General features: G+C 36.7%; 1 protein-coding gene across 1 annotated transcript in view; it reads left to right on the forward strand.

The window, feature by feature from the left end:
* LOC141487501 (uncharacterized) overlaps positions 1-22,445 on the forward strand; it is a 94,192-nt gene extending 71,747 nt beyond the window's left edge. Inside the window, exon 3 of the mRNA XM_074186589.1 lies at positions 22,186-22,445. Coding sequence (XP_074042690.1) covers positions 22,186-22,342 — 157 coding nt within the window. The 3' untranslated portion in view covers positions 22,343-22,445. The remainder of the gene's footprint in view (positions 1-22,185) is intronic.

The raw sequence follows: 22,445 nt of genomic DNA on the forward strand, positions 1-22,445 counted from the left end.
TGTTGATTTCAGTTGCCTCCCGTACCAGTCGGCTATAGTATTCCTGGTTGGGGGCAATTAGTTCTGTGTTTTCAAACAAAATTCTGTGGTCTCCTTCACTCAGTGCGTGTTCTGCCACAGCTGACTTGTCTGTTTGACCTAGTCTGCAGTTCCTTTTATGCTCTTTTAGTCTTGTCCCATGGATCGTTTGGTGGTTCCGATATATACCTTTCCACAAGTGCACGGAGTGCGATAGACCCCTGCTTCTGATAATGGGTCTCTTTTGTCTTTAGCCGACCTGAGGCTTTGTTGTAATCTTCCTCGTTAGTTGGTTTGAAGACTGTTTCGATGTCGTGCAGAAGCAGCAATCAGGAATCTACCGGATGAAGAAGGGGAAGAGATCAGGATTGTGACAGCAAACATCCTGAGCAAGGCATGACCTGAACATCTAAAAAGAGATTTCTAAAAGAGAGATTGCAGCCTCAAAGAGCGTGAACTCTGATGAGAGCATCACGATACTTCCAGCAAACAAAGGAAATGCCACGGTGATTCTGAAAAGGAAAGAATATAACAATAAAATTGAAGAACTACTAGACCCGGCAAACTATCGCAAAATTCAACGGGACCCAATGCAATCTAAGTTAAGGAACGTGAACAAAATCATTAGATCTTCCTCACTGTCGGAAACCACACAGAAAGCCAGTCTTAAAACTGAAGCTGTTCCACCTAGGCTCTACGAGCTTTCGAAAATACACAAAACCAACATGCCAGTGAGACCAATAGTCAGTACCCCGGATTTTACTACCTACCACTTAGCGAGACATCTGGCCTCGCTCCTACAACCTCATGTGGAAAAGACCAACTCCTACGTCAAGGACTCGACAGACTTCTTTGGGAAAATTAGGGGCCTAACGCTGTAGCAAACGGATATTCTGGTCCAATATCCCACTGGAAGACCCTATGAGGGGGTTAGCCCACGTGTTCCTGAATGACGTCGTCGAACTCTTTTGAGCATGTCTCACAGGAAGTTATTTTCAATGGAGGGGAAAATTCTATGAGCAACTAAATGGCATTGCGATAAGGAGTCCACTCAGCTCACTGATAGCAAATTATTTCATGGAATGGTTTGAAGGAAAAGCGATATACATTTTTCAATTGAAGCCGAAGCTACGTTACGTAAATGACACCTTCGTCATCTGGAAACATGGAAGAGATGCCCTGAACCGTTTCCTTAACCACTTGAACGCCTAACACCCTAGCATGAAATTGAACATGGAGATTGAGCAGGACCTATGGATAGCTTTCCCAGATGTACTAGTAGAACGATGTGGTACCTAACTCACAAAGTGTATCGAAAGCCCACACATACAGATAGATACTTGCACGCACTATCGAACCACCATCCTAGCCAAAAGAGAGGAGTCATTTCCACTCTAACGGAACGGGCTCGGAGAATATGTGAACCAAAACATCTGGAGAGCGAACTGAAATACCTTGAAGTGACCTTGAGATCGAATGGATACAGTGCCTCCGAGATCAGGAAGGCCATGAAATCGAAGAGCATCATGGTTCAAAAAGTGAAAAAGGATTAGATGGTTGAGCGCGCATACCTACCGTTTATCCCTAGGGTCACGGACAGAATTGGGAAACTATTGGATAAACACGACATCGAAACCGTCTTCAAACCCATGAGGAAGATACAACAAAGCCTCAGGTCGGCCAAAGACAAAAGAGACCCATTATCAGCAGCAGGGATCGCATACCGTGCACTTGTGGAAAGGTATATATCGGAACCACCAAACGATCCATGGGAACAAGACTGAAAGATCATAAAAGGAAATGCAGACTAGGTCAAGCAGACAAGTCAGCTGTGGCAGAACACGGGCTTAGTGTAGGAGACCACATAATTTTGTTTGAAAACACAGAACTAATTGCTCCCAAGCAGGGAAACTATAGCTGACTGGTACGAGAGGCAATAGAGATCCACAAACACACGGAGAGTTTCAGCAGAAAAGAAGAAATGGTGAACCTTAATCGAATATGGACCCCATTTTGAGGAATCGAGAATAACGAACAGAATGACAATAGGCAGCAAGATTGTTAATGTTCCAGGTTCAAGTACAGGTACAAGTGCGGGTACGAGTACAGGTACAAAACCTGGTACCAATACAACTGATTACCTGACAAGGCATAAATACGCTTTACGAAGCCTGAAAGTTAGTCATCGGACAGCAAGCCATGATGGTTAAACCTTTGAAGAAGCTAGTCACTCGCGCCAACGAAGCGTCAGGAAGAAATTCCAAAAATCCACGGCTTTCAAAATCGAAAAACAGTGACACCATTCAGACTATCAACTCCCAACTTCCAAATTCAATTGGTGATTATGTACTATAACGAATTATTTTATTCAAGCCCAATTGTTTGTTAATACTCGGTGTTATATGGAGTAATTTCCAGCACAGTTTGGTTTTGAATTTTTTGTTTTTCCCTACTATCTATATTATCTGTTGTGATAACAGCACCAATGTCTTTTTTTTTCTGGAATGAGACTAATTCTTGTCTCATTTCCATTTATAATTCTTCTATATCTTTGAGAACCTCCGACCACAATTTTAATAGTATGCATACTTTGAAATTTTCTCTTTTATCGATTGGGAGTTATCATTATCTTTTGGAAACCATCCTGCATTTTTCGTTAGTTAACTTTCATTTTCGTTTAATGAAGTAATTTTCAACATAAAAACTAGGCCAACGTTCCGAACAGAATACGACAGCATTCAATTCGAACCTTAGTTCTCGGAAAAAATGAACTATGTCATCATTGATGATTCAGAAGGAGACACTTTGATACAATGAACTCAACTCGCTAACAAATCTACCTATCGCCTAGGAAGGTGAAATGATACTTGAACTAAGAATGTCTCCAACTATTCCTATTGAGATTTTATTACACTGTCCGATAGTAAGTGGCAGATTGTATCGGAACTTCAAAAAGCCAGTAAGGAAGAATTACAAAAGACATGTTGTAGTCAAAAATTTACATGACCGTTTACAGGCCAATTTAGCTATTATGAATCAATTTGCAAAAGAAAACAGGACTGAAGTGAAAAAAAAAAACAGTAAATTACTGCTGCTATGAAATATATATTAGGACAAATGACAACTCCATCAAAAAACTTGTAAACTGATATGGGGAAAGAATTTTACAACAAATACTTTCAAAATCTGATGCAGGAATATGATATAAACCATTAATAGTACTATTTCAAATTCAAAAGCTAGAATTTGTGAAGGTGTAATCAAATCTTCAAAATAATCATTATGAAAGTATTTGAACTATCAGGAATCTTACAAATGAATCAGTATTTTTCCTAAAATTTTAAAAAATACAACAACGCTGAATATTCTACAACTGCGGTGAAGATACTTAGTGAAATAAATGATGGAAATGATAGAAATAATCAATAATGATAATTGATTAGCATATAAGATTTCGCGTAACAACCTGCTGACCTGAGTTCGAACCACTATGTAACAACTTTTTCTCGACATAGGTTGAAACGCTATAATGTTTTTATTGAACGACGTATTTTGAGACACCCTGCATGCGTTTCTCATTGGGATCACACATTGAAACGCTGCGGCATCGTTAAACCACCATGTTTTTACTTGAAAGACACCGCCGTAAACTCCACCGTGTTTTTTTCTCTTCGAACACTGAACCCATAAAACAACCATAATTTTTCCATTGAACACTGAACTGTCGAACACGTACTGCTTGAGTTAGCTTGAGATCACTTGATTCAAAACAAAAATTACCCCCCTACTACCTCTGTGGAACAAGACAACATACTATAGGCCGGAGCGGCTCAGATAATATTACATTAACTAATGTCTTCGGAGCGGCATATCTATTGCCAAATATTTATTAAGCACTCAGTGCAGATTGACAGACATCAAGCCCTGAACTTTCCAAAATATGTTCCATTCAAAGTTTATGAAATGAAATCTTTAAATTCTTAATTCTTCTACTGAAGCTGTGTAGCGCTACAAACTTCTACTGAAGCGCTACAAAGAATTTAGCGCTGTTTCCTCTCCACAGAGGAAATTTCTTGAAATTCTTATTGAATAATATTGGTTACTATTGATTTCAAATTACAAACTATACTGACTTGAATTTTTTCTTGGTGAATTGTAAATAAGCATAGAATGAAAAAATGTATTCATTGATTCTCTCTCTCGAATACTCGAATCTTTTAGACCTTGAAATATTTATCGTTACAGAAAACAACGTATGTTCACCACTTGTACCAAATATATTATACCGTCTTTGATTATCGAATATGAAGACGCACCTTGTATACTTTACTGAATGGTTACGTTGCCACCATGTTTTTTTTCTTCAATCTGATTTTTCGTTCATCACTCTGAATCGCCGATAACAGCCAGAATAAATGTGAATCAATAATAGCATTGATTCACATTCATCCAACATCTCACGTTGATGTTGAGGCTAAGCACTGTTGCCACTTGTAATTATCGAATTGTAACATATTTTTTCCTCAAAATTCAGTCAAACGATAATGTGTAACATAATCGATAATTGTAACATAATGTCTTAGTCTTGGAATGTTTCAACTTTGCAGGTTTTATTCTTACTGTACAAATGTAAAAAAATTAAATTATTTTATTTCATTCAATCAGTATCGACACTTCTTGGCAACAATCTATGTAAATATTACCGTACTTGGAAGACCGGCAAACGTCTCTGTCCCTTATTTCACTGAGCGGGGAATTCACTCAACTTCACAGGGTTCGGGCCAGTTCGGGGTTTCCCAGGGAAACTTTCCCGTGTTATTCGCTGATTTCTCGATTTATATGGCGATTTGCCGATTGCCGATGTTCATTTTACCTTCCGCTGTGGTTTATTTGTTTTTAGTGCGTTCAATAGTTCAATGACAAAAGGGACGAAATTAAGGATCAAGTATGTAGGGCAGAAATAAAAATTGCTGCGCTATTAGCGGAACACAACTTGCCGATGAGATTTTGTGATCATTTGATTCCTTTTAAAAGACGCGTTTCCGGATTCAAAAATTGCGCAAGGCATGCGGATAGGAATAATGAAGGAGACAGGAGTTATAAAACATGTTTTGGCGAATTCACATTTTGTTGAACTAGTTAAAGAACTGAAAGTGAAAAAAATTAGCATTTTGATAGATGAATCCACAGACATAGGTGTAGTGAAAAATATGTGTCTGTGTACGGTACTTTGGTAACAAAAACGAAATAACCACGAATTTTTTCAATTTGGACCAATGTTTTTCAAATGAAAATCCAGCTGAAACAGAAACAGGTGCAACAGAAGTAATTTATAACAGTATTGAAAGTTTATTCAAATAAATTCGCAGATTCAAATCTGCAAAAATGCCTTTTAAAAATATAATAGGTTTCGGCTCTAAGGTTGGTTCCAAAAATTCAATAGTGAGTAAGTAGGTTGAAAGTAAATTTCCCTGGTATTATAGTACAAAAATGCATTTGTCATTCATTACATCTATGTACAGGCCTCACATCTATGTGAGGCCTGTAAAGTTTTGCCTCGCCACTGTGAGGATCTGGCCAGAAATATATATGGCTATTTTAAAAATAGCTCCACGCGGCAAGCTAAATTTCCTGATTTTCAGACATTTTGTAATGTGGAGGGAGCTCCACAAAATTTTGCATCCATCACAAACCAGATGACTCTCATTACTAATGGTGGTCAAAAGGATTATTGAACAATGGAATCCTCTTCAACTATATTTTGTACGAGAATGGACCGAGCATTGGTTACAAGCATTCGAAATTATTGCCAACAGACTGAATGAAGTGGAAATTAAAGTTTTTTTCTTTTTTCTTCAATGGGTTTACCCAAATTTGTTAAATTGAAGGAATATTTTCAAAGTAAATCTGTTATAATAACATAGGTTTGTGATGTACTTTGCAGCACTTATAAAGGACATTTTATCAAGTTATTTAAGACCATCATATATTCAAAAAACCCAATTATCTCAAAAAATCCTTGCAATGATAATCAGTTAATTCACTTAAAACAAACATATCTTGGGGTTCGCATATTGAAAAACATCAGTTAATTGAATCAAAAAGAGCAAGAAAATTTTTACATCCGGTGTGGCCAATTTTTAATTACGCCCCCAAATGAAATAAGAAAACGGTTCGATTTTAATGATAATATTTTATCAAAAATGTTGATATTCGAAAAAGATTCGACGTCAATTTTTCCAATAATGAACTTACTACATAGAATTGTAAACCCAGATAACTTCGAACTTATGCAAGAAATCAATAATCAGTGGCGACTGTATTGCCAGTCGGAGTTAAATGCAGATGTCAATAATGAAACAGTTATTGACAAATATTGGTACAAAATTTCCCAAATTCGTGATGGATCTAATATGTTCATGTTTGAAGAATAGGGAAATTTTGTATTGGATTTACTAGTAATTTTCCATTCAAATGCCGCCTGCGAGAGGATATTTTCGAAGGTGAATTTAATTAAAACAAATATGAGAAATCGAATGTACAGTGATACTGTGAATTCACTATTATTGGCCTCTTAAAGCGTAAACGGCGAATGCTACAATTGTAATGTTACAGAGGATATGATTAGTTCAATAACCTCGTATAAACACGAGTGCGGCGTTTTTTTCCAAAACAATAAAACAAAGAAAATTGTAACATAATTTTAAAGAGAAATCGATAATTTTGGCAGCTCTGCACGATGATTTCTTCATCAGCTAGTGGCAACACTGAGGCTAAGGACAAAGCCTACCGTTCGCTGGTGGCAGTCGCCGAATGTAGTCGTTTAAATCTGATAGCAACGAAAAAGTGACCTTGTATTTTATTTACAAATATTTTTGTGATCTTTCTTAGTGAATCCAATTTCCACCACACTTCGAAATAATTCGGATAAGTCGTGGGAATTGATAAATCCTTCCCGTTAGGGGAATTATTTATTTTTTTCCAAAAGTGTTGAAAAAACTTTTCAAACAACTTTTTGACTAAGTCAAAAATTCACTGCATTTTCAACTGGTTTTTCGAAAGGGACATTTTCAGCATTTTCCTACGGAAAGTGTAAATTGAATAGAAGTCAGTAGCAGATTACAGCCGGTTCTGGGCCTTCCCCCACCACTATGACGTATTAATTGCTTTTTTTGTTGTTGTTTAGTAACATCAATGCGATGTGACCTTGAAGTGTCTGGTACATGCATAACGAGTTTTTTTTTCATATGAGATTTTGTGTGTGTGTGTGACATTTGATTGGTGTGTGTGAGAATGCACGGTACAGGGTTTCATCATGTGTTTGTCTATGTACAAACATACGTCTGCATACTTCGAAGATCCTTCAAGTAATGAATGTTTCATCGGTGTGAGCCCACCAAGTTAGTAGTGGTGTGACGTCACATCAGCAACCGTGACAGCAGCAACCGTTGTAAGAGAGCAAGATGTTCACTCCACGACGTGTGGCTGAGTAATGCGTAATTATCGGTATGCCCTTCACGGTTTCATGGTAGGGGTGACTCGCACTGTTCAATATGAAAGGATTGCCTGGCACACTATGAAATCAGTAGACGAATATATCTGCAGCAATTTGCAATTGGTAGAGTGTTATTCAGTTCGTAATAGAAGGAAGACGACGGTGAATGTATTTGTCTGTTGGAAATTGTTTATATTTTCATACATATTTCCATCATGTCCGTTTCAAAAGTAGACTTACATAAAATCAATAATTTGATTATACAGGAGATTGAAATACTGAAGCAAAAGGCCTTATCATCATTGCCAATTGATGAAGTGTACATAATCAAAAATATGTCAACTTATTTTACACGGTTTGGTAAATCAATTTTATCAACTTTGGAAGATATAAGCAATGATAAATTATTCAAAACAAGGCTACCAAAACGTATTTCGTTGCAATTCAGTGATGACGATATAACTTGTATCAACTCATAGGGTGGTAAATATACGAAGACGTATTTAGGACAGAGCCCAAAGTTTTGCTGGCATGAAAACGCGATCTCTAGTCAATCAATATGATTGAATAATAATAGTAATTATTTATAGTAGATTTTTTTAGGCCATAGCACACAAAGTTTGGCTGGCATGAAAATGCGATCTCTAGTCAAATTCAATATGATTGAATAATAATATTAATTATAGTGAATTTCTTTTTTTTGTTTTAATAATATTCATAAATTAGATGAAAATTATATGGAAATATAAACATTATTAACTCAGTTGAATACACTCACTTTATAACTACAAGTAAAATGGGAAGTATTATATCATGGAAACGACTTGGGGGTTGCTTATTGTTTTTTATTCGATTTCAGTTCCACCATTCAAAGATGTGGATGCAGTATGCAAGTCGAAATTGGATCGATGCTGTAGATCTCAGATCATCGGTTCAACATTTGTCGTCTAAATTGAAGGTATTGGGTGATGGAGCCGAACATGTGAGCATTTATGATATGAGTGTATGCTATGATGGAAAACAAATCGAATCATGTCTTCGTGATGCTGAGAACTATCGGAGTGGTGCAGAAGTTTGTAACAAATTTTTGGATAATGAATTGGAATTGAGTCAACTTTTTGAGGTTATGATTGAACTGAACCTGAGAAGATTCCTGTATAGTCTCCAACCATACTTGCCAGAATGAATTATTCATCACTTTGAATTGAATGATGAAAATCGAGAGGATATTGAAGATGGTCGCGAAAATGATGACTATGAGGAAGAAGTTATTTTAGATAGTCTGTATATTCCTGTTAATCATAAATAATATCAAACAAAAAACTTCGTATTATTTTCATGTTTTATTTATTTAAATCCCATTATATACAATTGAAAATGATTACAAAATAATGAATATGATATATATGAATTAGGAAAAAAATACAATACATGATATAAGACGTTTACTAATAAAAAAAAGATCATAAAATAGTACATGATAGAGTGTGAAAATGATTTAAAAAGTGTCAATATCTGCTATGAACTGCACCATCCAATGCATTGTATGTTAAAACTGTATCATGCAGAAATATTGCATATACTTTTGTGTTGTCTGGAGAAACTTGGTCTTCCTCGTCTCAAACTCAATCTTTATATCAATAGTTGATGATTTTGTTGCATTCGGTTGATGGGAACAATCGATGATGAATAGTAGATTCTCTCTAAATTGTCCAATGTCCATCAGAGGTTCACTCATATCTTTCTCACTCTCTCAAAAGCATAATAAGCAGGAGCATCAAGTTTTTTATCGAAATTCAAATTCCAACGCTCATATGGATAAACTTCAGAATTCAAGTATACTCGAATACTATTGATATCGGCAGTTGTGAATTTTGTAATATCCTGTGTTCAATCTTCAGATGTGGTAGTACTCTGAAATGCGATGATGACAAAACAAGGAGTTTCCAGAGCGTTAGTTGTTTTGATGACCCATATGTCTGAAGAAGTAGTTCATAGAGGTCCCACATGCGATAAAGCCAACTTGATATTGTTTATTCCACTCAAAAGTTTGAGCTTGTGTTTATCATCTGGTACAATATGTTATATTTTCCATTCGATTTTATTTATTTCTTAATCAGCATCAATCTCACCTATATATGATTTTATGAATGATCTAGCGATAATCAAAATCAACTCCTGTTTAGCATTCAAGATACTTTTGTTGCAAAATCCATCAAAAATTTCAGTGGTGGTTTTTCACTAAATACATGACTGTATCTAAGATATCTTGTTTCAATTGTGAAAGTCCCCAGCCAGATGTCAATAATGTGTTAGCATGTGATTGTCCAAATGATATCATGGTTTTCATTGTAGATGTTATCCCGGGTTTTCTAACAACAGCTACTTGTTCACCACCCATTCCGTAACGAATTTCATCAGAGAGGAATGCAATTGCATTATTCGAGAGATAGCATCTTTTCGCTTCGTCTTTGAGGGTGAATTTACCATCTATGTAAATGAAGCTCTCGGCAATATCTAGTATAACATCTCGATTATTGATTGCAATTCTAATATCATCCGAATTCCTGAATAGCGGTGATCCATAGGGCTTATATGTGTGCTCATGTAAACTAATGAGAAAATGATCAAGCACTGGTTCATCGAATATATTCAACTTTCCACTGTTTGTTACGACACCATTGGTATTTTCTCACTTCCAATCCAATCGATTTCAGAAATTTAAGATCACTCACAGACAGAGCGTTATGTGCAAACTGTTTAGCATACACTTGTGGAATGAGCGTCTTTTTATGTACACTTTTCTTTCTAATGGTGTAGCTCGTTTTGGTTTGGGATTGTTCAATACGATTTTGTCTATTATAAAGAAAACCCATAACAATAGTTATTCGATTTTCTTCAATTCCAAAATAATGAAAATCTCTTCTTCACTTACAAAATCGATAAGGTTATTTTTTTCATCCAAAATACGCACTGTGATGTTGTGAATCAATTGACGACCTTCTGGACTGACAGGCATATATATAATATTGTGTGGTTCTTTAGTAAGATTGTATATTGAGGTTCAACATCAATATCGAATGAGGAGAGAATGTGTAATTCTTCACCATTTATATACGAACCAGATATTATATTGCAATTCAAGCGAATAAGTCTCACAGTTGTAATGTTTATTGGTAATGGGGATTGATGTCTCTGATTTGGTGAAAATATACGATGAGCGAACCCCATCATTTCTGCTTTAGAATTTGGATGTGTCAGATCAATTTCATATTTGGATCGCATTTCACATTGAATGTATTATTATTAGTGTGTAGATAGAAAATATCATCTGCAACGATATCAATTGGTTTTTTATCATGAAACAATCTGAACATGATATGTTTCTGTATGACGGCATTGATCTCTTCTATTTCGAAAGCACCACATGGACTTTCAATTGTTAACTTTTGGAGTATCGATGAGTTGTCATTACTAATCTTGAAACTCACTAAATTATTAGCTTCGGTTATATTATTGATTGTATTGCATCCATAGAATCCCAAAAGTCCTAATCCATCACAGTTGTTCCTATCCAATTCAACTGGTGGAAAAAAATCGGCACTCAAGACACTTGTCTAGACAGCTTGTAGCTCGAACGTTCGTGACATGACTGATGAATATTTTGAAACACATTTCATTTATTGTTGTGCACAGAAACAGCACATTTGAGACAATTCACACTTTTTGAAGGTGTTGTATTGTAATAAATATCATTTTTATTTATACCGATATTCACATCCTTTTATTACAAATACAACACATAGATTTTCGAGGTATAGGACCATCATTAACATCCGAATCTGACATCGATATAATGTTTCATTATATCGATGTCATCCTGTAGATGTTTGGGTAACTTTTCCCTAACATATGCAATCTCATGTGCAACACATGCAAGTATCACTTCCTTCTGCATATTTGCAAGCATTACTTTATCCATTTTTTTCAAGGTACCATATTTTGAAAACGTTCTAAGTGAAAACCCCATTCCCTTGATAGCCCCCCGATCCAGTTTTGGTGTTGTATCCATTTTTATTTGAAAAATTATTCAGAGAGAAACTGTTAGCACAAGTGACCACAGAGAACTGTATTAAATTTCTGTTGACGATCATAGTTATATTTGATTTTTACATTCGAACATTTTCGAAAAATTCGAGTCAATTCCAATGGATCTCCAAAACTGTCGAAATATGTGACTTCTTTCCCACATTTTTTATATTCCACCCAAAGTGTTTCTGGTCCACTCATTTCATCTAAATTAACAATAGCTGTTTCGTTTCTTTTTGAACCTGAATAGGGTAATCTGTCACGCATAAAAACGCCACGAAAATGTGGAATTTTCATTTTTTGTGCATAATAACTGAGATCGAGATCGGCGAGAGGCCTATGAGGTAGGGGTTCGATTAGTTTTTTGTGGCTTTGTATGGTTTTAAATATAGTCCTAAACCTTTACGGTACGGTTTGAGGTATATTCCACTTCCGCGTTTACCCAATGCTACAGCCTCCATGGTTTTATTGTGGCGATTGGCTTCCATTAAAGCCGCTCTGCTGGCTTTTGCTGAATTCACGGCCCTGGTAATACCAGCAGCGGCTCCCGCTAAACTCCCTAGTGCGGTTAGACCAGCAAAAATTGGAATGAATGGCAAAAGTCCACCGATCTTGGGAACAGGAATTATACGGGGTGTGCGGATTTTCTTCTTTCCACCGGCAGCTTCGAGGTACTTACGTGCCGCCTGCAATGCCACAGTGATAGCTTTTTTACTATTATTCGTCACAAATTGATCCCCACCAGCTTTCTTCAATACATTTCGCACTTTATGGACTATCCCAGCATCAAATGCAACTTTTCTAATTTTAGTTTTCTTCGTTTGTTTCTTCTTGCTCTTTTCTTATTGGCGCTACAACCCATGCCTGTATGTCTTTTTGCTTTCATAATGTTGGTGACAAGTAATGCAGCTGCTCGTTCCCCAATACTCGCGTCCTTCGATTTAACCCTATCCCAAGCGCTGTATTCAATTTCTTTGTCGGCTAAATGTCTTGCTGCAAGGTCGGATGGATGCTTAGAATATTGAATATCGTGTTTTTTGCATTCAATATATCTAATTCATTGATTCCAGGATCGTTGCGAGCTAAACGTTGTTTCAGTTTTGTACCCGGTCCACAGTATTGATAACCTCCGGGTATATGTAATTCGAAAGGAAGTTTGTTCATTAAATCATTAACAAAACCACAACCTCTTTCAATTTTACGACCATCTGTATCGTTTGATGGTACACATTGAAAGGAATAAGCTGATAACATTTGGAGACTATAGTCTGCAACCACGGTACGATGCGCATTGTAAAACAGAAATAAAAGTTTGCTGGAGATAATTAGATGAGAAATTTGGATGTGGATTGAATAGACAAAGAGAGTATTCAGACATAGTCCACTACTTCCATCATCAGTTCGAGGACTCATTATAGGACCTTCAAATTGTGGAAAAAAGAATGCAATGATATCGCTATCAATACATCCAAAAGGACTGAGATTCAGAAATGTATATCTCTATTCGAAATCACTCAATCAACCTCAATATTAGTTGCGGAATGTTTTGGAATCTATAACAGGATTAGATTTTTATACACTGAGCAATAATGCAGAAATAGTGGAACCGTCTAATGCTAAGCCCAATTCTGTTTTCAGAATATTATTAGATAATATTTCTGTATGGGACGTCATAAGGATGTTCATTGTTTTTATCTCGCACAGACATATTCACGGGTGCCCAAACAGTTAGTTCGTAACAATACCAATTCAATCATAATGTTCAAACAAGATGGGACGAATTCACACCACACCACCGGATTATAACAAATGTATTCAAATTTATTCGATCAATGAATATTGTAGAGGTCACTTCAGCGAATTGAGGTATAATTTAAAAAAGCAATATGAATAAAAAAAATGATTCTGAAGATAAAAACAATGAAATGAATTTGAAACGTCAGCTAGTTGAGACAACAGAAGCTGTCAGGCAGAAATTCAACTCTATCAAGAATGATAATATTGAAAATCGTACGGCACTCGAAAAATTGTATGAGCCCATAACGGAACCATTCAATGTTTTATCATCAAACGCTACTTCGAAATCATCAGTGTTATCGCCAAACCATGAAAATGTTCAATCTACTTCAAATTATCCCATGAGTACTCCAATAAGAAAAAACAATCTTCTATGAATAGTGACACGGAATGTCTCCAAGACGATATGACAACAACTCAATTCGAAACACCATCATCGTCCCAAATCGATTCCTCGGATCTTGACTCCTCACCTAATATGAATGAAATGAAGGTGTTTTGGCAAAACATTTGAATAATGTAAAAACTAGAAATTCAGCATATGATGGAACATTTGGTGTAAGTATGGATTCTATTACTCAAAAGCTGAAAATGGGAAGTCTAGTGAAACATTTCAAAAATGGAAACATTCCATTTTGGGATGCTAATAAAGTAAAAAATATGATTGCGCAGGTACTCCAGACTTGCATGATATGATCTTTTTGAAGAATCCGCAAGATGTTGATAATGAAGAATATCGTCAAGAATATTCCAAAATATTGAAAATAACGAATGCACCATATAAACAATATCATTTGAAGAATGGTTATCAAACCTCTATTAGACTCACCACAATACCCAATAAGAAGTAGAGGTAAAATTGGTGGAGCACTCAAACGAGTGAAAATGGAGAAAACATATGATTCTCAACCTGTGAATTATTCGTACTGGAATTCAGCGAAAAATTAGTTGCTCGCTTACGACTATTGGTGGCTTCAAGCTCAGCTGGGCATACTGGACATGACAATGAAATAATTTCAATAATTGAAGAATACGTGAAGAAGGTATAATATATTAACATATTCACAAGTAATGATCACTCTCACATCATCATTCACTGCAGTAACATTATCACCTTTTCTCATTAATCGTATTGAAATAGAATGACTAATGAAATAAGTGATGTCAAACAACAAGTTGTCAATGAATTACATAGTCCTACAAGACGTAACTTTCGCAGAAGAATAACCACCATTAAAGGTTTTGCAGATCTATGGCATCTACAACCTTACGCAAAAAATAATAAAGGATACCGATATATTCTTATAGTGATTGATTGTTACTCAAAATATCTGTGGACTGTAGTAGTTAAAGATAAAACAGGTAGTACAATAACCAATGAAATGAAACATGTACTGAAGGAAACCAAATTTTCCCCCAAATATATACAAAGCGATCAAGGGAGAGAATTTTTCAATAGAAGCTTCTCATCTCTCATGCGAGAATATAATATCAATCATCATTCAATATTTAGCACAAAGAAGGCGGCTATAGCAAAAAGAGTGATTCGTACAATGAAGGCATGGAAGGAATTTTCGATGAGAGGTCACCATCACAAATGGCTTGATATTCTTCCAATTATAACTAGTAGATATAACAATAAAGTTCATCGTACAATAGGTATGGCACCCATCAATGTTGATTCAAGAACAAAATTGAAATTCAAAGGTATCAAAGGAATTGGAGAAAAACAAAGTAAACCCAAATTCCGATTGAATGATAATGTACGTATAAGCAAGTACAAAAATATTTTTGAAAAGTCTTACAGTGCGAATTTCACCATGGAGCTCTTCAAGATAGTTAAAATCAATAAAATGTTTTTACGAAGAAGAGTTATTGCGAACCAAAAATCCTGATGTATATCTGATTGAGAAGGTGTTGAAGACATTACCATTCCCAAAACTAATCGCTATCACTTTGAAATGCACTCTCCAACTCTTTTCGCCAAATATCCTGATAATGCCGTCTCAAGCTCTGCCTGAGCTCGCCTTCTCGAACGTTGATTGAATTGGTTATCTTTCAGAATTTTTGAACGGAGTTCATCTGCATCTTTACACATTTTAACCAATCCAACATCTGCTAATGTAATCTTGGCATCTAATGCTTGAAGAGTTTCCTTACTGACATTAATATCTCGCTCACTCTTACTCTCGTGTTCAGCAATGGCCATCTGTGCCTTTACAAGGCAGCATGTTGCTTCCTTTTTTATATCCCCAAACCGATGCAGTGGACTGAAAGAAGATAGCGATTCAGCTTTCAAATCACCCTTCATTTCTTCAGGTACACCTTTGTCTTCCTCTTCGATCTGTCACTTTTCGTTGTGAGTTTTTTTCTCGTACACCACTTTTCGATTGTTTCTTTTCTTTGAACTCAGTGACAATCGATGAAGATGCATACTGATGCATACTGATGGATATTGATGCATCTTCATCCTCTAGAACAATCAAGAGGAAAGTTACTGACCTTCCTCTTGATTGTTCTAGATTTCTTATCAACACCAAGAGGAAGGGTAGATGAAGGGTATTTGGGTGGTGATAGTTGCGAAACGATTGGATTTTCGACAACAATTTGCTGAATTGGTTCCGGCACATCTGCAAGGTTAATGAAGCCGTTAATATCAAAATCATTTATCGACTCTTGACTCGACAAATGTAATACTGGAATATTTTCAAAATTAGTGTTATCGATATCAACAAGTGGTGAAACATCTTTTCAGCAATCAATAGCGGCACAGAGCTCATAATAATGATTATTTAGGTCTCAGGAATGAATATGAATATGATAGCAATCGAATGTGAATGGAAAGGTGATGATGTTACTGATACTTTACCTTCTATAGAAGAAAACAAACTAGCGCATGCACTCTTCCATCAACTAGCGCATGCGCTCTTCCACTAAACTGTTCACGCATGTGACGATCTTTGTCATTTAAGAGGAACACTTTGTTGCATGCATTTTTTAAATGTGAGAAAATAATACAAATGGATTCAAAATAATAGATAACACAATGACGGTAATAAAAATCAAAAGTGTTAATGTGTCTCTGTTGATATGGAATGTTCTTTGATTCTCCTCCTCAATATTTGTTGTTCATGTGTCAGACAATAACATTGAAAAAAATAATGAATGAATTATCCTATTAGGGTAGAGTTGACCAACCTTCTCACATAGATCCCAAGTACTTCTACATGTAGTGCATACATGATTCCAACAATCCAACAGCGGAGCTGAAACAGCAGCACAGGTAGTACAAATATTTCTACAAATACCCATATTATTGAATATCATAGGTTCGGAACACTTCAGGCACTGTGACTGTTGCTGACGATATTCTGATTTTGTTCGCTTCAGTGGATGAGACGGAGGTGACAGCTGAATCCGCGAAACACAATCATTGCACATTCCAGTGCATGGAATAATGGTTTCCTTAGGTCCAGTAATTTGGCAAAAGTAGCACACAATAGCGCCCGCAATCATCATTGGGTAGACGCACACTTTTGGTTTTTCATTCCACTCTTTTGGAAACGGCATTTTACTAATTTGATTAGAAATATTAAGAGATGAGATGATACCGACATTCTCTATTTATACAAATTAACATCATATGAAAGTATAGTGGGAGAACGTCTCCTTCTCACAAACATGACTTCATCATACCAACTTATGTTTTGAGATGCTATATCCTTCTCTCCCACTCAAAACGAGTCAAGTGATGAGTGGGAGTCGTACCACTATCACTACATATACAACCGTATAAGTCGACTTGCGATCCTGAAGTTCATTCATTCACTCTGCAACTGTGAGAAAACGTTAAGATGAATACTGAAAAAATGGTTGCTGCATTAAATAGAAATCTGCTGTTGATGCATATAATTGGATAGGCGAGTCAGATGATGAGGATGCCAACATTCCGCTAGAGGAAGTGATAGTTGAAGAAGATGTTGGATTCGATGGAGACGAGATAGATCTTGGAGTCGACGAAGATGAAAACGAGGCTAACGAAAGCGAAGAAGACGATGTGACATGATGAAGCTTGAGAGGGTCGTGGATGGAGAAGACTGTGATGAAGGGGTTGTAGCTGCTTCATCTGAAGGTGATGGTGGTTTGAGAATCGCTCTCCTGCTGGGGTTACAACTGGGGTCCGGTCGTGAAATCAACTTCCTGAGTTGTTAACATGCTGGCGATAGCTACTCAACTGCATATTACATTGAGGAACTCCTTCATTCATACTCTTCAAGTGAAGGGGGTGGTAGTGGGGGATAGGTGGGTGTTATGCAATGTTGTATTTAAAATACGAATATTCGTATGAGGAACAAATGAACACATAATTTCACTACGACAATGAATAGACAAAAAGTATGAGTATATATTTTAAAATCGCGGATGATGCTTGTCGAAAATTTAAATTTTTTTTCGATACACGAATTAAATTGATTCGCGGCCGCCTTTTTAATTACCCGCGAAATAAATGGTGAATCCACGGTTATATATGCGGAATAATTCAATTATCTGATCATATAATTTAAATCGTGGATAATCGCATTATCCGCGATTTCAAAATGTATACTCATACTTTTTGTCGATTCATTGTCGTGATGAAATTATGTGTTCATTTTTCCATCATACAAAAATTATTATTTTAAATACAACATTGCATAAATTGCATAACCACCACCTATCCCCCACTACCGCCCCCTCCACTTGAATAGTATAAATGTAAGAGTTCCTCAATGTAATATGCAGTTAATTAGCTATCGATTGCATGTCAACAAATCAGAAAGCTGATTCCACGACCGGACCCTAGTTGGAACCCCAGCTGGAACCCCAGTCGAAACCTAGAGCTTCTGACTACAGGATCCTGCCATTCGAATTGAGTGACGATGACGATTCGGACTTGGACATAAAAGTCATAAATGACTGTTTTAGATAATTCTAATATAGAAAATCCCAAATATAATGGTTTATCGTAATGGACTTTAACTTTGCTTAATTGGAGGCAACGAAATTATTTGTGAAAATCGAACAATTTTTGAAATTTGCTTTGGATATGAGTGTGCTGGCTCCTATATTTTTCTTAATATTTCCCCAATGTGTAACGAGGCTAACATCAATTCGCTTATCTACATTCTCCATTGTCTTTCCATATACCGCATTATTCATTAGTTTATAGAAATCTTTTACAGATTCGTTGTTAGACCTATTACGCATTTCATAACCACTCAAATTATGGAAAATAATAGGTACAAAATTGGGGATTTTGAAATTCAAATTACATTTCGAATGAGCGGCATGTGATCTTCTTCCCTGTGACATGACAGTGATCTATAACTTTGACTTCTCCATCAATAAATGGTTCATTACACATACCACAATTTTTGGCTGCAGCAAATTGTTCCTCTTCTTCGAAGGTTTGTGCATCCATTAGTAAAGGGTTTCTGAGATGATTTCGATATATCTTTTTCAAATCATCTTTAATGCTACTCACAAATCTCTGAGCAGCATCTACGCCCCTATATGTAACAAATTTTGACAAATCATCATTATATGAACATTTCATCAAATAAGCAAATGAATAAGGGACATATTTAAATGTTTTATGAACTTTTAGGATTTGGCTCATTTACGTGAATCGGTTCACGTACTGATTCGAAATCACCATATTCTACAAATGTCATCCTCATTTGTCTATCAAAAATTTCAAACAATAATTTATTTTCCGCAACCATCCTACCATATTTATTGATCTTGAAATTGGTATTTGGAGTTGTAGTACTAACGAGATTACAATCATTCATCTCATGACGTAAAAGCAACCTCTTGCAAGATATAATGCTGATGTTATAGCCCAGGCAAAACAGTGTTGATCCTCATTACGAACATTCACGACAGCTTTCCTCCATTAAATACATTCGGACAGCTTCGTGTCCCTCAAATCTTGAGTTTGAAGAATATAATTCCCAAAAACTTCCATATTCACCTTGATGCTTTTATGGATCCTGATGGCCGATTCCAGTAATTCAATGACCTTCTGCCTGATCTCATTAAAAAATGACATGTAGTCAGTGGATACAATCGAACACCCACCCTGTATGTAGTAATGTGGCAATTGAATACATTCGTTATAATTTGAACACCTTCAGACCATTGAGCACATGTATTATTTTTATGACTCATGGTTCTTCGGTGAGAATTCACTTGGGTCATAGGAATTGTCACATTACAACAATTGAATGCATACATAGGTGTTGCATTACCCACTCTCATCCGTTTCACTGAAGGCCCTCCTTGGCAACTCTGGATCTGAAGCCGACGAAGATTATCACTCCGAGTGAAAGTTCACCACAGTCACAGGAATACATTTTCTATGATACGTTCTCACTAACTCACTTGATGGAAACTGACATAACCAACATTCGTTCGCTTCTTAAATACAGTCCGATCGGTTCCGTCAAGACGTCATAGCCACCACCTCTCAGCCACATGCGCCAACCCAACCAACCTCTCAGCTATATGCGTTAACAGATATCGGTACGAACAGACAGTGGTCGTTGCGTCATCGTAGAGGACAGACGTTAACACAGTCCTCGCCGCCTGCGGGTTACCATCGACAGCGAGGGTAGAGCGATGCTTTACGTCATAGTCATCGTCGCATCGAGAGAGGTAAGGACACAACGATGAATACGCATTGCTCAGCCACACGCCGTGGAGGGAACATCTCTCTCTCTCTCTCTCTCTCCTACCGTTGAACGGTTGCTGCTGCTGTGACGTCACACCACTACTAATTTGGTGGGCTCACACCGATGAAACATTCGTTACTTGGAGGATCTTTGAAGTATGCAGACGTATGTTTGTACATAGACACGCACATGATAAACCCTGTACCGTGCATTCACATACCATTCACACACCAACCAAATGTAATTACATTATGTCACACACACAAAATCTCATACGAAAAAAAATCTGAATGATCCATGCACCAGACACTTCAAGGTCACATCGCCTTGATTTTACTAAACAATAAAAAAGCAATTATCACGTCATAGTGGTGGGGAAAGGCCCAGAAACGGCTGTAATCTACTACTGACATAATCGTTAGATTCAGAAACGAGACGTAATTAAACTTATTCGGTCGCGTTAATCAACTTTTCGAATCATTTTTCTGCAATTTTGTCGTATAATATCCCGTTCGAAACGAAAACGCGAAAACGCTCTGATTTTGAGCTAAAACACATTATTTTATTTTCACACTTGAAATACCGGAGTTTTTACTTTTAGGTAACCGGAAACTGACACTGTTTTCACTACATGGCGTACTGCCTTGAAGTATATCTTACGCAGTTCTGCGCAAGACTGACCTGTATTCGCGGATGTTGGTGAATTTATACGGTTTTGGAAACAGGTGAAATTCAATTACATCTGCCTGGGCGAGTCACAAACGGCAGCTGTTACATGGAGCTCTTTTGACCCCATTGATATTACTTCAAACATTACCGACTAAAATTAATATTCCTTAATTATTTCGGCTCGCGGCTATTGTCAGATTGATTTTGTCGCCTTGTCCAATCACATCTGTTCTGTTCGATGAACTAAGATTCTTTCGACCTTCGCAAGTTCATTTGTTGTTTACATTTAAAGTTTGTCCTACTTTCCGACAGTTTTTCGCCAGGATATTTTCTCGAAAGACTTATCTGAATTTTCGCCTGTTACACCAGACCTACAACGAAAAGGGTCAAATATGACTACAAGAGCACGGACTGGTCTAAGTCCACGAACAATCTCACCGTTATCAACTTGTGAGCAATTCATTCAGAATATTCGAAGATCTAGAGATGGCTCTGCAAGGAAGGTCGTGGTGAAAGCGTATAATAGAGTTACCTACATGAAGTGAAGGAAAAAACTGGAAAGACTTAACGTGCACGACCACTCTTTGTAGGGGATGGCCAAAAGACTGAATGGTATGAGGCCATATCAACCATAGAGAAAGGTGACGTGCATGCGGTGACGGACCACATGCGGATAGTGCCCATCCATAAATCTTGAAAACGAAAAAAATCTTATCGATAACTATCGCCCAATCTTGCTACTCAGTGCGGTGGCGAATGTCATTGGATGTATTCTCTCGAGAAGACTTTTTCACCTGGAAGATAGGATGAAACTTGACCCTGAACAGCAATTTGGGTTCCGACGAGGTCGAAATACGACTCCCAATTTATTCGGGTTTTTCACGGGGTGAAGGAAATCTTCAACCCTAGAAAGAATACAGTGATCCCGTTGGACATCCAGAAATCTCTTGATAGAGAGATTTGTCTCCAAGATGTGGTCAGCAGGCATGTCCTTACTTGTGATTAGGATTCGTAAATTCTACCTAAGCAACCGAACTTTTCTTGTAGAAATGGACCAAAGCACTTCTACGGATTATCCAAGTAAAAAAGGTGTCTCGCAGGGGTTCTCCCTACCACCGCATTTGTACTCATATGTACACGCACGCCTTCCCGATGTTTCCGGGAAAGAATGTCGGTATATACGCTGATGACATTGCAATATACGCGCATTACCGCCAACGTGCGACTTTGAAGAGGGTCAGGAACAGGCTTGTTCATATAATTTTCAACTAATAGAAAGCTGCTATAAAAAAATATTGTAATAACAATATAATCCGATTTCAAATTAGTTATTTGTGAGTGAATAATTTTTTGTTTTTCTTCAAGATATTGAATTTATGATTGATTATAAATTCATTTCAGGAATTACCTTTTATGTGGTCCATCTGGATCGTACGTGATGAACTGTCCAGGACTTTTACTTTTCAACGAAGCAATCGGTGTTTGTGATTTTCCACAGAACTCTCAATGCTGCGAATTCATGGAGAAGAATTCTGAGAAATATTTCCAGGATTTATGAAAATGAATTAGTTGGAAAATGTGCTAGTGTAGGTTATCAATATACAATTCGAATGTGAATATTTTTGTATTTCATTCATTATAAATGTAGTATAATGATTCAA

The sequence above is a fragment of the Leptinotarsa decemlineata genome, unplaced genomic scaffold, assembly GCF_025532065.1.
Source record: "Leptinotarsa decemlineata unplaced genomic scaffold, Ldec_3_MD MMD2_P_RNA_scaffold_10, whole genome shotgun sequence".
Classification (NCBI taxonomy): domain Eukaryota; kingdom Metazoa; phylum Arthropoda; class Insecta; order Coleoptera; family Chrysomelidae; genus Leptinotarsa; species Leptinotarsa decemlineata.